Source organism: Colobus angolensis, unplaced genomic scaffold, assembly GCF_000951035.1.
Source record: "Colobus angolensis palliatus isolate OR3802 unplaced genomic scaffold, Cang.pa_1.0 Scaffold376, whole genome shotgun sequence".
NCBI lineage: Eukaryota > Metazoa > Chordata > Mammalia > Primates > Cercopithecidae > Colobus > Colobus angolensis.
Genome location: NW_012117110.1, coordinates 1,621,889 through 1,635,006, shown reverse-complemented (window position 1 = coordinate 1,635,006; position 13,118 = coordinate 1,621,889). Strand labels below are relative to the sequence as shown.

Below are 13,118 nucleotides of genomic sequence, written 5' to 3'. Positions count from 1 at the left end.
CGTGGTGGCGCATGCCTGTAATCCCAGCTACTCAGGAGGCTGAGGCACAAGAATTGCTTGAACTCAAGAGGCGGAAGTTGCAGTGAGCAGAGGTTATGCCACTGCACTCCAACCGGGGCAACAGAGCAAGATTCTGTCTCCCAAAAAGAAAAGCTGTTCATGGGAAGTATTTTCCCTGCCAACTGAGATCCAGACACTCCATGACCAGGCCCCTAATAACCTGGGGACAAAGTGTCACCAGAGTGGCAAAGACTTGGGCCAGTGATAAAATACAGAATATGATATGGGTTGGGGAAAATGCCGTGGGGGATCTGCGGGCCCCCAGCCCCTGCAGGTCTGACCTGCTTCCACCTGTGTATGTTGGGCAGCCCCCATCTTATCCCTGCACAACTGCTCAGGGATGCTCATGTGGTAGGGTTGTGGGAGGTATGGCCTTGGAAGAGATGGGCTGGGCTGGATGAGAGCTGGGGCAGCCACTCCCCCTTCCTCTGTGACTAAGATTCTCTCACTCCAGACCATTCCCTCAGCACAGAACAGGCCCTGTGCTCCTCTTGGATAGGAAATTGCTGCCCCACCAATCTCCCAGCCCAGCCTCCACCAGCAGCACAGCACTCCCCGCTGGGCTCCTTCTGCAGTCATACTCTCCCCTGCCCACACCTTGCTCTCCTGCTTCCTGCCTCTCTCTTCCATCAAGCACCAGAACCATTTCCTTACGAAGAGTTGCTACTGCTAACGCCAAAGCCTGGGACACGTTCCAGAGACACCAACACAGAGCCCTGAAGGTTCCAACTATCTGGACTCTCAGAGTTGGAAATCCCAGTGCCCTTTACAAGAGGTTCTGGGAACCTGGGCTGTACTTGAGGAATGTTAAAGGACTTGCCTTTTACACTTCTGGTTCCTACAGAATCCCATTTTTTTTAAAAGGGGACTTTTTTCTTAAGGGATGGGGTCTTGCTAGGTTGTCCAGGATGGAGTGCTATTCACAGGTGTAATAATAGTGCAATACAACCCTGAACTCCTGGCCTCGAGCACTTCTCCAGTCTCAGCCTTCTGAGTAGCTGGGACTACAGACACATGCCCAGCTCTACTCTGGGGCTTTTGATATAGAATAAAGGTGGATAAGGGATTCTCTGATGGTTCTTGTTCAAATTTCTTAGAAAATCACCCTCACCCTCTCTCAGGGTTGTGGGTAGTGCTGATTCAGAGGCAAAAGTAAGACTGAATCTTACTTTTGACTGGAGGATCATCTCAGAATCTGCAGTGACAAAAACAGTGATCCCAGGGAGACTTTGGGGCCCCAGGCTCTCAGGGGAGCAGCAGTTCCAGCAGCTCTCCGGTGTCACAGTGCCCAGCAAGTCGGGCTGTCCCCTGGCACTGCCTTTGTTCTCCTTCCGTGAGAGGACAGCCACACCTGCTTCACCCCGTCTTACCCGTGAACAGATGTGCTCAGGGATGTCTAAGTGGCAGGGCTGTGGGACAGTATGGCCAAGGGCCTAAAGTCTTGGTCACAGAGGATCAGAGGCTGAGGTACAACACCTCAAACTATCACTGGAGTGTGTTCCTTGTAACCCAGTCAATCAAGATGATGTGAGCAAAGTGTTCCAAGATCAAAACCAAGTTTGAGTAACACTGCAGGCTGAGAGGTGGTCACAGTGTACATTAGCATAGTAAAGGTGCTGAGAAGACCTGTGGGAAATGAACTTACTTCACTTAAATCTAAGATTCCTAAACTTATTTGATCATAGACTTTGCAGGGGAAGGGAAGGTACAGAACACATCCTAATAGAACACCTTTTATACCTTTTAGAACCACTGCTCACTCAGCCTCTTTCTTCACCAGAAAAGGTGTCAGGGAGAGCCCTGACCCCGACTGCACCCACCAGGTTTGTTCCAGGTGTGACCAGATGCTGGTGTCTTGTTACAAGTACAGAATCTGCTGCTCTGCCTATGGAGTCGCCATTCTTCTGTTTCTTTACTTCCTTAATAAACTTGCTTTCACATTATTATTATTATTATTATTATTTGAGACGGAGTTTCACCTTATTGCCCAGGCTAGAGTGCAATGGCACGATCTCAGCTCACTGCAATCTCTGCCTCCTGGGTTCAAGCGATTCTCCTGCCTCAGTCTCCCAGGTAGCTGGAATTACAGGCACATGCCACCGTGCCCAGCTAATTTTTTGTATCTTTAGTAGAAACGGGATTTCACCATGTTGGCCAGGCTGGTCTTGACCTCGTGATTTGCCCACCTCAGCCTCCCAAAGTGCTGGCATTACAGGCGTGAACTACCATGCCCGGCTGCTTTCACTTAAAAAAAAAAAAAAGCAATTTCAGGCCTCATCCTAGACCTATTAATAGAATCTGCGTGTGATAGGATCACCAGGTGACTTGCCACAAACTGACTTGAGAAGTACAGTTATACATCGTCTATTATTCCACTAAGATGACTAGTGGGTCAGCACCCCAGTCAGGTGGGGCCTCCAGGCTGCCTAACTGGAGGTAGTTGACATATGTTGAACTGAGCACCTGTGTTTGGGGAAATCCCCATGTTATGAGTCCTTCCTTCCCAAGGGACCATAAGAAGAACTAAGGGGGTCTGCCAGCCATTGAAGAGGACTTGTTTTTGCAGAGGCTATAAAAAAGAACCAAGGTACTCTTCCAGCTTTGCTTTCCCATCCCAGCCCAGATGTCTCTTCCACAGAGATGCCTGCAGACTCCTAGGCATCCTGACCCAGAGATGGTCACCTTGGGGATTCAACCAGAGTTGTTCCTGAGAAGCAGTCATAGCCTCCCCTACAAGGTCACAAGGGCGAAACACAGTCACCCTTAGCAGCTCTCCCCCAAACCCCCACAAAGAAAAGCAAGCCAGCAGCTTGAGAGAAGACATTTTATTGAGAGTGTCACATAAACAGCTACAGAAAGCTGGGAGGACTGAAGGGAGTGACTGCCATCTCCCTCTGCACAGATCACTAAGGAACACATGGAGAGGGGATTAGGGGAAGGCCTGGTCCTCCCAAGGAAGAGAGGACACCCTGAATGCTATCTGGCATGAGGAGGATGATGAGAGAGAGAGAAAGGTGAGAGGGACTGACAGCCCAGATGTCATGGGGAGGTATAGATAGGAGCCAAACAGGTCATAGCATTTGGAAGTCACTGGGTCAGAGCCTGTATCACATCCTTTACCAGCATGGTGCCAATCACCATTTTCTCACTGTTGACAGTCAGCTGGGCAGCTCCAGCTGGCCGGGCATCCAGGGTCAGCAGAACGAGGCTTCCACTGGTTAGTGTCCTCCCTGCAAACCTGAGGTGGGAGTAGAAGGGGTGGGGAAGAGCTGCTAAGGGTGACTGTGCTTGGAAGGGGATTAGCGATTGGGGCTCCTCCTTCAAACCAGGGCCCCCATGCTCATCATTTCCCCTCTACTGGTGGCCTAGTACCTGTACTCATCAGATGTCCCACAAGGAACACGACCCAGGTTGGCAGTGGCAGTCACTTTCTGCACCACAGTGTGGTCACTCCGACAGGTGTCTGGCAGCATGAGCTTCTCTGTGATCTCATTCATGCCCATCAGCTTTCCTGGGGGCAGAGGTCGTGATGAGGGCAGAGGCCGTGGTGGGTACAGAGGCCAGCACCTGGGTCTGCTTACTAAGCATCAAGTTCTCCCAGGCTGGGAAGGTATCATGCAAAGGGCAGGTCAGAATCTAAATCATCAGTCGTGGGGAGAGGGTACTTCGCTCTCAGACTGGGCCCTCCGTCAGGAAGCCTTCGTTAGCCTCTGTACCCCTCCCACCCAGGCCTTTATCCATGTTGTTACCAAAGACTGATTTGGCGCTTCCTCCATCAGACACCTGGGCTACCAGCCCCTTGAGAGTGGCCAGTCAGTTCTTAAGAGGTTCCCCAATCCTGAACCTCATAACCTTTGATCTTTCCTGGGGGGCCCTCCAACCCACATTCAACTCCCACTCAGCTCCTGGAGGCTAAGCCCTCACAAAAAGATGACAGGTGGCTGCTGTGATCTCTCAGCCAGAATCCAGTAGTCACATGCAGCATTCACAGGTACATTTTTAATTGTACCTCTGCAGCAGCAGCTCCAGACCTAGCCAGGGCTCCTGAAGCCCCCAAACCTTCCCAGCATCCCCAGAACTCCTCATTCTGCAGAGCTGACTTCTCTCCACTCACATGCTCTAGGCCCCCAGTGGGAGCCCCTCCATCTGCCCTCCCGCACACCAACAGGAGGCCTCTTTCCTCCTTCCGCTGCTTCCCCCATTCTTCCCCTCCTTTTAGAAGCCGACATCCCTCTCCTGTTTCTTCCATCCCCTTCATTCCTAATAACATTTTCTTATATTTGTTCCTTCAATCTGTTCATGTTCAAGTGTTCCTGTCTCCAAAAAATCCTTTCCAGAAGCGAGATCCTTCATCGTGCCAATGCCCTGTCTCCCTCCTCATTCATGGCTAAAGTCCTCCAAAGAGGACGCCATTTACTTGAGCCCTGGTCTCCCTCAACCCACTGCAATTGGCCTCTGTCCCTCCTTTAGCAATGACCCTTTCTCCCTCAGGTTGGCAGTAGCCTTTTATATGCTGACTCTGAAGGTGTTCGGTAACTGTGGTTTGCAGACACCTTCTGCCTTGTTGTCTCTCCTGGTTCTCCTCCCACCTCTCTCTGTGCTCCTTCTCTTATCCCTCTCCTCCTCTTTCTTCTGCAGAATTCAGGTTTTCCCCCAAGGTTCTGTCCTTGGCATTCCTATTTTCTCCCACCTCCCAGAGTGATCTCATTCATATTCACAGCTTCCATTACAACCTCTATGCTCATGACTCCAGCTTCAAAGTGTTTCCTGGGCATAGACCCATATTTTCAATGAATTTCCCAAATGCATTTCAAAATCAGCTTATCCAAAACTAACCATGATCTTCCCTCCTCCCTTGCCCAAGCCACTCTTCTTTCTTGTAGGCCAGAGGTTTTGCAAATTACAGCCTCCAGGCCAAATCCAGCCCACCACCTGTATGGCCTACAATGTTTTAAATTATTTTTAAGTGTTGGGGGAGCAATCAAAAGAAGATTAATATTTCATGACACATGAAAATTATATGAAATTTAAACTTCAGTATCTATAAATATAAATGGAAATTTCTTGGAACACAGCCATGCTCATTCATTACCTACTGTCTGTGGATGTTTATATGTTTCAACAGCCACAGTCGTGTTGTAACTGCAACAGATACCACATGATTCTCAAAGCCTAAAACATTTATCTTTGGCCCATTACAGAAAAAGTTTGCTGACCCCTGGTCTAGATGAAGGATACCACCATTCTCCCTACCATTCAAGCTAGATGTTCTGGAGTCAGCTTCTATACTTCCCTCTTTGCCCACTCCCAGGGAGCACTTACCCTGTTCCTTCTTAAACTCATTTTCACTCATGAACACAGGGGCCATCAGCTCCCCAACAGGTGGCTGAATGGAGACATAGAACTGTCGGGTCTGGGTGCTGGAAGGGTGGGAGAAAACAGAGGGAGAAGAATTAAGGCCGTCATCTCTCCCCTCACCTCCCACCCTATGTAGAGGCACAGCTTGGAGGCAGTGAGAGAGTGAGGTGAGGAATGAGGGCCTAAGATGGCTTCCAAACCCACCCAATCATGATGTATCCCCACTAAGCACCACCTCCATTTCTGGTTCATTGTTACCCTGACCCTTTCCAGCCCATCCTCTCACCCCCACCTTGAGTTGGGCACATACCACAGCTGGAAGTTGGCTGCCTGGGTTGAGTCACAGAAATTAATGCCCATTACAGCAGTGGCAGATTCTCCAGGGGCCAGGGACTCTGAAGCGATATAAGGCAGTGAAGGGGAGCGGGAGGACCACCATCACCTAATAGGTCTAGAACCCAGCCTAGCCCTACTCTTCCCTCCACTGTTACAGCTGACCAGCCCTCTACAGAATCTTGGCTTTCTTGGCCCCTGGAGACTGTTTCTGGTTTCCTTCTGAACTCTAAGGGTGCTTTCCCCCCACTCACCCTCACCACATTTAAGTTAGTCCTGAAACAACCAAGGCTCAAATCTGCTGCTGCAAGCACCTCCTGCCCTGATGTGAACTTGCTTATTTCATAATCTGTCTTGTTCACCAGAGTGTTGATGACGTTAGATGCTATCTCTGTGTCCCTATAGCTTGGCCCCTGGCCTGGCACAAAAAGGGTATCAACAACCACAGAAAGACTGACTCTGCCCAGGAGCCTCCTCCTCCACCCCATCCAAAGCCCTTCGCACCAATTTCGGGAAATTCTTGGATGCTGATGCCAGCAGGCAGTTTGGGAGTGCCCACATGCAGGCCCTTGATGGGGGTATCAGAGCTGTTGGAGAAGTGGATGTGCACAGACACCATGTGGGGGTCCCCAGAGAAAGGTTGGCGGCTGAAGGTGTAGTCCACAACCAGCCCCTCGCCAGCTACCCGGTGCAGCAGCTCCTGCCGCCCAACACGCGACACTGGACTCAGAAGCTAGAGTGGAGGGGTAAGGAAGGACAGAACTGAGCAAGACGGACAGAGCCTGTCCCAGCATTGTCCCCTAGGGCCATCCAGCAGCTGGGACTCAAAGCTATCACATCCTCCATCACACCCACCCCCCACACACATCCACACCATAGGATGCAGCACAGGGATGTGTCCCTGCCCCAGCCCAGTCCCCTCCTCCATCCCACTCACCGACGGTACCAGGGTGGAATCTGTGAGTGTCAGGCCCTCCAGGTCAGCAGCCAGACTGGTAGACACAATTGCTGGGGGAGAGACAGGCTGGACACTGGGAGGGGTGACTGTGGGAGTAGATAAAGACTATGATGAGGCAAAGTGAAGGTGACTTGGGTTGAGCAGGGAGCCCAGGGATCAAGGAGTACGCGTTTCAGCACCATGGACAGCGGGAGCACATGCCTGCCTGGAGGCTCTGGTACAATACCCATCCCTAGACCTCAACCCCAGACCTGGAGAGGTCAGCCCTGCTGCCCTCTCAGGCCTGAAGATATGTTCTATCTGTTCCCGTGCTCCCACAAGACCTGAGGAACCTGATCCAGAATCCCTGTGGGCCGTTCTAATTCATGCTCCCCAGGCCTCCTTTCCCCTGTAACTTGTACCACCCAAACTCACAGTCCTCTAGATCAAGCAGGGAGATCTCCTTGGTTGCAGGGGCCCTTTTGCTGCTGGGAGGCTGAAAGAGAAAAATGGGATATGGGTGTGGGTAAGGGGAGCACCTTGGCATGTTCTGGGTTGGGTAGAAGATGTCATGGTCTGTTCTGGATGGTAGGGAGATAGATGTCTGAGTCTGGCCCAGAGGGTGGGGAGGGCCCTGGCCCATGAGCACACCCTGACTCTGCCCCAAGGCTCTCACTGTTTTCCTCCTCCAGGAGGCAGGTTCCAACTGCTCCTCCTCGGACTCCGATGTCATCTCGGACTCTGATGTGCTACTGCTGGAATCGCTGTCCTCATCAGAGGATGACGCTTCTCCTTTTCCCTCTGGCACCTTCTTCTTCTTCGTCTTCCTCTTACCATCCTCCTCACTCTGTTCACTGAAGGAGAGTGGGAAAGGTGGGCTCAGGCCTGGCCTGGACACACCCTCCTTGCTTCACAGAAGCAGGAGACATGCTGAAAAGCTGGAGTGGAGTGGGGAGCCTGGGCCAGGAGGGTTCACACCTGAAGTCCTATAGCAGGGACCTCATGAGAGCTTGAAGCCAGCTTGTGCCAGCTCAGGCTCCAGGCTCCTGGTTGCTTCTCCACACCTCCCCACGAGGCCTCAGAGATCTCCTGCAGCCAGCGAAAGCAGTTGTCATGTGAGCTGACAACCCCAGCCAGCTCATGAGGGACTCAGGGGCTCTTAGGAGACTGGCTAAAGCTCAGTGCTAGCCCTTCTTTCCAGGAAAGCCCCCGGAACCCCACCCGCCATCTGGCTAGCTCCCTTCTCACCTCTCACTGCCTCTGCCTTTCTCCTCATCCTCATCCTGGTCTTCATTGTCGGACTCACTGCTGGACTCCCCAGAGCCGCTCTCACTGCTGCTCTTACTGTCCGATTCACTCTCAGACTCAGGGTCTGTGGAGGAATAATATGAGGCCTCCTCCCTCATATGCAGGCCTCCTTGGGTCTGGAGCAGGCACCTGGGTTCCACCTTCAGATTCAGTACTGAACCCTCTCTGACCTGCCCCCAGCCCTACATGCCAGCTGGAACTGACAGAAACACAGATGGACTCCATGGATAGAAACCTGCACAAGCACACATACCTGGAACATGAATCCCTCAGGTGCACAAACAGAACTCACAAGCAGATGCACACCCCTAGACACACGACCATATGCATACACCCCTCATATAGTCAGTCACGCAGACACATGGGCGGGAGCACAGAGGACCCCAGCTCTGCCATCTGCTCACCACTGTCTGCGGACTCCGTGGGGCCAGACTCCCCCTCAGAGTCCGAGTAGAAGGGTTTTTCCTTCTCCTTTCTCTTCTCCCGATTTGAGCACTTGGTCCATTCAGGTACCTGGAGATGGGAGTAGGGTGCAGGGTCATTTCATAATGGTTGGGGAGAAGGAAGGCAGGCACAAGCCCTTACCCTTTATTCCACCTCTTCATGAGGCCCTACCTGGTCTGCCCCACAAAGGGAAGAACAGAGGAGGAAGAAAGGGGCACTGTCCATGGAGGGGAGGGGATGCTGCTCACAGAGGGGCACTGCCAAACCAAGGTGGAAACAGAACATGGGAAGGCCCAGGAGCACAGCACACAGGGGAAGCAGAGGGACACAGACAGGGCATGGGAGAGAGCACACGACACACGGAGGTGGGACCTCAGTGTATTCGCCCAACAGGCCCACGTGAGTCTCAATAAGGGAGAGATCTTCTTCCTGTGTGTGTGGGGAAGGTGTTAGGAGGGCTGGGCCAGCACTGCCAGAGCTCCCTACTGTCTGCCCCCACCAACACACACACACACACTTCAACCCTCCACCCTGCTGACCTCCACGTTGCGCACAGATGGGTCTGGGGCTTCCTCTGGCCAATCTGGGAGCTCCTGGTAGCCTGTGGCCTTGGCATTGAGCAGGTGGGACAGTGAGCCCAGCTGGAAGTGGTCCCGGTCTAGGGATAGGTTTAGAGGTCAGGCAGGTAGCAGCAGTGAGGGAGAGCTCTGGGAGCTGTTTCCCAGGTGGGGCTGGGTCGTGATTCTGGTCGGGACTTCCCAGGTGGGCAGGAGGAGATGGATGTGTGCCCTAATGGCTCTTCCACCCTGACTGCACCTTTAGGCCCACATGCTGGAAGAAAAGGCTGTCTGGCCAGGCCAGAGCAGGGACTGAGGGCCAGGGAGAGGCGGCCTACAGAGGTGGGCAGGAGGAGACTCTGGGCCCACAGATGCTGCCAGCCCATCTGCTTGGGAAGCATGTCTAGTCAGGCTCTGGACTCAGCCGGGAGAGATGAGCATCAGAGCATGAGTGTGTGGGAGTCCAGGTCAGAGGTGAGGCACCGCTGGAGGAGGGCAGCACAGGCCTGTGAATAGGGATGGTGCCAGGGAGAAAGGGACTGTTGCCTTCTTCCTGGGAGAATTTCAAAGCTACACCCACCCTCAGAATCTCCCCATTCCTGAGGTCCAGGGAAGAGAAAAAGAACGAAAAGATACCCAGAAGAACTGAGCTTTGTGAAGGAGGATCTCTTCTGTGTAAGTTCCTGGCTTCCGCTCCTGGGGTCCAGAGAGCCAGCGGGAGAACCCTACCCTCCCAGCCCCCTCTCAGGGCCCTTGTCTTGGGAAAAGAGGCTTAAGGGCCAAGCCCAAGAACAGAGCAAGGCTGAAGCCCTGGATCCTGGGATTTGGACTGACTGTAGTGACTAAGCTCACAGAGTACAGGCAACTGCTTTCTCAGGACCTTTATAAAAATATACACCTCTCCTCTGTGTGTTGTTTTGCTTTCTGCCTTCCTGGGTCCTTGGTATTTAAGATCTTGGTATGTATTCCAAAGCCTACTGTCTGCTCAGGGAGGGAGATTAAAAAGGGAGCCTGAGAGGAGAGGAGGCAGGAGCCCATCCTGGCTGGGAAGGCAGACCCTCAAGTGAGATGATGCTGGCAATGGTTGTGGGCAGGTGAAAGAGTAACTCCTGGTGCCACAGCAGGGGCAAAAGGAGTGAGCCAGGGAGTAGGACTGCCCACAGAAGCATGGTGCCTGGCTAGGGGCTTCAGGAAGGTCTGGGGCAGAGACTCTGGCCAGTTCCTTCCCATTCCCCTAGGAATGTTACCCTTGATTCCATCTCCCACCTTTGAAAGATGACTCCAAGACTGGAGCTGGTTTGGGTGCCAGGAAGAGCTTCTTGGCATGGCGGCTAAGGGCCCCACCCTGCTCGGAAGGGACGATGAGCTGCCGGGTGAAGCGTGCCCGGTCGCGAATATCATAGTTCTGGTCATATTTGGCCAGACTCAGCACATACTGGGTCAGCAGCTTGGTCTGGAGGAACAGGAAGAGGTGGGTCAGCTGACAGAGGGGGTGGGGACACAGGAGGCTCAGAACCAGATTCTTTAAGCCGACACTTGCAGGCAGACCGTCTCCTCTCCCTGCTTAGGACCGGCTGCTTCCACCCAGCTCTCCCTCCCCACCTGCCCTTGTTCTGGGCTCAGAATTTTCTCTCATCTCTCTGACCATGCCTCCTGATGACCCCAACTTTGACAACTGCCTTGGGCCAGCAAAAGAGGTTTTCCTTTTGGACTTTCCCCACTCCTGGCTCTGGACTCCATTCTTCCCCAGGTTTGTGGTTCCTACCTCTCCAGGCCTGTCCAGCCTCTTTACTCCAGGGTGGCAGGGTATGTGGAAGTCTGGAATGCTCTACTGGACCTCACAGTTTCCAGGCTCCACCACCCGGGGGGAATTAGACAACAAAAAGACAGGGCAGATAAACAGGGGTCCCTTTGGCAGGGGCCATCCACCCACTTAGTAGATTCTGAGCAGCCCAGGGGTCTCAGAGGTCTTGATCCTTCCCTGGAAGATTCTAACGAGACATTAAGGCAAACTGTAGCTGCCGATGCATTTGCCAAGGTCATGTAGGGTTCACAGTCTGCAGTCAGGGAAGCTACAACTGCAGACCTGAAATCTCTCCATTTCTGCCATGATCTTGGCCTAATCTAACCTGCCTTAACATGGCAACAGTGGTAGCAGCCATCACTTATCAAGTGCCTTCTGGCACCAAGCACTGCTAGGTGCTCCACACTAGCTCATCTAATCTCCCCAAGCCTTCTGAGAGGTAGGCATTATTGCCCCCATTTTACAGAAAAGAAGCAGAATCATTAAGGGGCTTTTCCCAGGCCAAGGAGCCCATCAGTACTGCACCTAGGCCTGCATCTGCTGGAGCTGCACCCCATCTGCTTCCCTTCACTGCCTACCTGCTGACATAAGGAGCCTGCCCTGGTCCAGGTCTCCATGTTTCCATCACTTGTGAACAAGATCAAAACCACCAAGTAGTCAACAACCAGAATGCCCAGGGGCATCAGGGGCCAGCAGGAGGGAGCCTGGAACTGACTCTGTTCTTCCTGAGGTTTACGGTGACATACTTTTACATGCAGCCTTGGACATGGTTAATCCAGCTAATCTGGCAGGAACATCAGGCAGATGTCCATGAGGGGCAAAGCCCCTCAGATGCTGACCCAGAGTCGGAGCAGCTGCTGTGGCAGAATTGCCCCACACCACTCTAGAGAGCCACTATGATTGCACATTCCTACCTCCAGTCTTGCCCACAGGACCTCTTCAGCTCAGTCCCTTCCAGCAAAGCAGCACCTCCAATACTGTTCTAGTCACAGATAAGCAATCCCAACCCCATGCACCCCTAATAGAATAGACTTAAAAATATGAAAATAAGATGCCATCACAACAGATTTCATCACCAACCTGCCCCTCTCTTGGCCAGACACCATCTAAATGGCCAGGGCTAGTGGATGCCCTTACCAACGTGGTCCATTATCAAGAGGCTGCTGATCCCTCTTTTGGTTTGAACAATGTCTTCCTCCACAGATTTCCCAGCTGGCTGATCACAGACTCCCTCCTTTAAGACCTTGCCTAGTTCTAGACGGAACTGTTTGGTATTTGGATCCATCTGTCCACAGCCTTACCTGCATGTTAACAACCAACACAAGAAGGGCTGGCCCACCACCTCGACACTGCAGGATTTGCCTATAATAATTCATTACCCTTCTCCACCCCAAGGAGCCACTTCCTGTGGATTGTGGCATACTGTGTGCACCACCAAGACCCCCACCTCATCTAGCCAGGATATGCAGGAATTACAGGCTACTCAAGAAGGCCTATGAGATACACTCCAGTATGCCAAGAACAGAACAAGGCTCCCCCTCACCAACAGGCTCCAGTTGTCAGGGAGGAATTTTAAGTGGGAAACACTATCTTTCCATAACCTATGCCAATGTACGTGCTACCTTGCAGCTGCCTGCTAATCATGCTTAGAAAACTGGCTATAAAAAAAAATTGAAATACATCCTCAATTCACACATTACACATGAGTAAGTTTAAGCTCTAGATGGATGTGGCAGACAGATTTTAAGGTCTTCCCCACCAGTAGCTGCCTCCTGGTGTTCATGCCTTTGTGCAATCCCTCACCTTGGGTATGGGCAAAACCTGAGACTTGCTTCTAACCAACAGGATATAGCAAAGGTGGTATATGATTATATATGATCCTATGATTATGTTTGATTAAGGAAACTCTGTATTGGAAGTCCTAGCTAGAGCAATCAGACAGGAGAAAGAAATAAAGCATATCCAAATTGGAAAAGAATTCAAATTATCCTTGTTTGCAGATGATATGATCTTATAGTTAAAAAAATCTAAGAACTCCACCAAAAAACTATTAGAACTGACAAACAAATTCAGTAAAGTTGCAGGATACAAAATCCACATAAATGTCAGTAGCATGGGCTGGGTGCAGTGGCTGACGCCTGTAATCCCAGCACTTTGGGAATCCGAGGCAGGCGGATCACAAGATCAAGAGATTGAGACCATCCTGGCCAACACGGTGAAATCCTGTCTCTACTAAAAATACAAAAATTAGCTGGATGTGGTGGTGCACACCTGTAGTCCCAGCTACTCAGGAGGCTGAGGCAGGAGAATCGCTTGA

The 13,118-nt window shown here is 52.0% G+C and overlaps 1 protein-coding gene across 3 annotated transcripts in view; it reads right to left on the bottom strand.

Annotated features, from left to right (window-relative positions):
• Positions 1–2,872: 2,872 nt before the first annotated feature.
• AP3B2 (adaptor-related protein complex 3, beta 2 subunit) overlaps positions 2,873–13,118 on the bottom strand; it is a 49,970-nt gene continuing 39,724 nt past the window's right edge. For 2 of the 3 annotated variants that reach the window (XM_011953890.1, XM_011953891.1), the window contains 12 exons: positions 10,264–10,450; positions 8,980–9,098; positions 8,401–8,509; positions 7,937–8,060; positions 7,365–7,542; positions 7,124–7,184; positions 6,689–6,795; positions 6,256–6,484; positions 5,729–5,813; positions 5,383–5,480; positions 3,433–3,571; positions 2,873–3,298 (listed from right to left, as the gene is read on the bottom strand). In XM_011953890.1, coding sequence (XP_011809280.1) covers positions 3,148–3,298; positions 3,433–3,571; positions 5,383–5,480; positions 5,729–5,813; positions 6,256–6,484; positions 6,689–6,795; positions 7,124–7,184; positions 7,365–7,542; positions 7,937–8,060; positions 8,401–8,509; positions 8,980–9,098; positions 10,264–10,450 — 1,587 coding nt within the window. In that variant the 3' untranslated portion in view covers positions 2,873–3,147. Of the gene's footprint in view, positions 3,299–3,432; positions 3,572–5,382; positions 5,481–5,728; positions 5,814–6,255; positions 6,485–6,688; positions 6,796–7,123; positions 7,185–7,364; positions 7,543–7,936; positions 8,061–8,400; positions 8,510–8,812; positions 8,870–8,979; positions 9,099–10,263; positions 10,451–13,118 lie in introns of all 3 variants that reach the window. The other variant, XM_011953888.1, reaches the window with a different exon arrangement.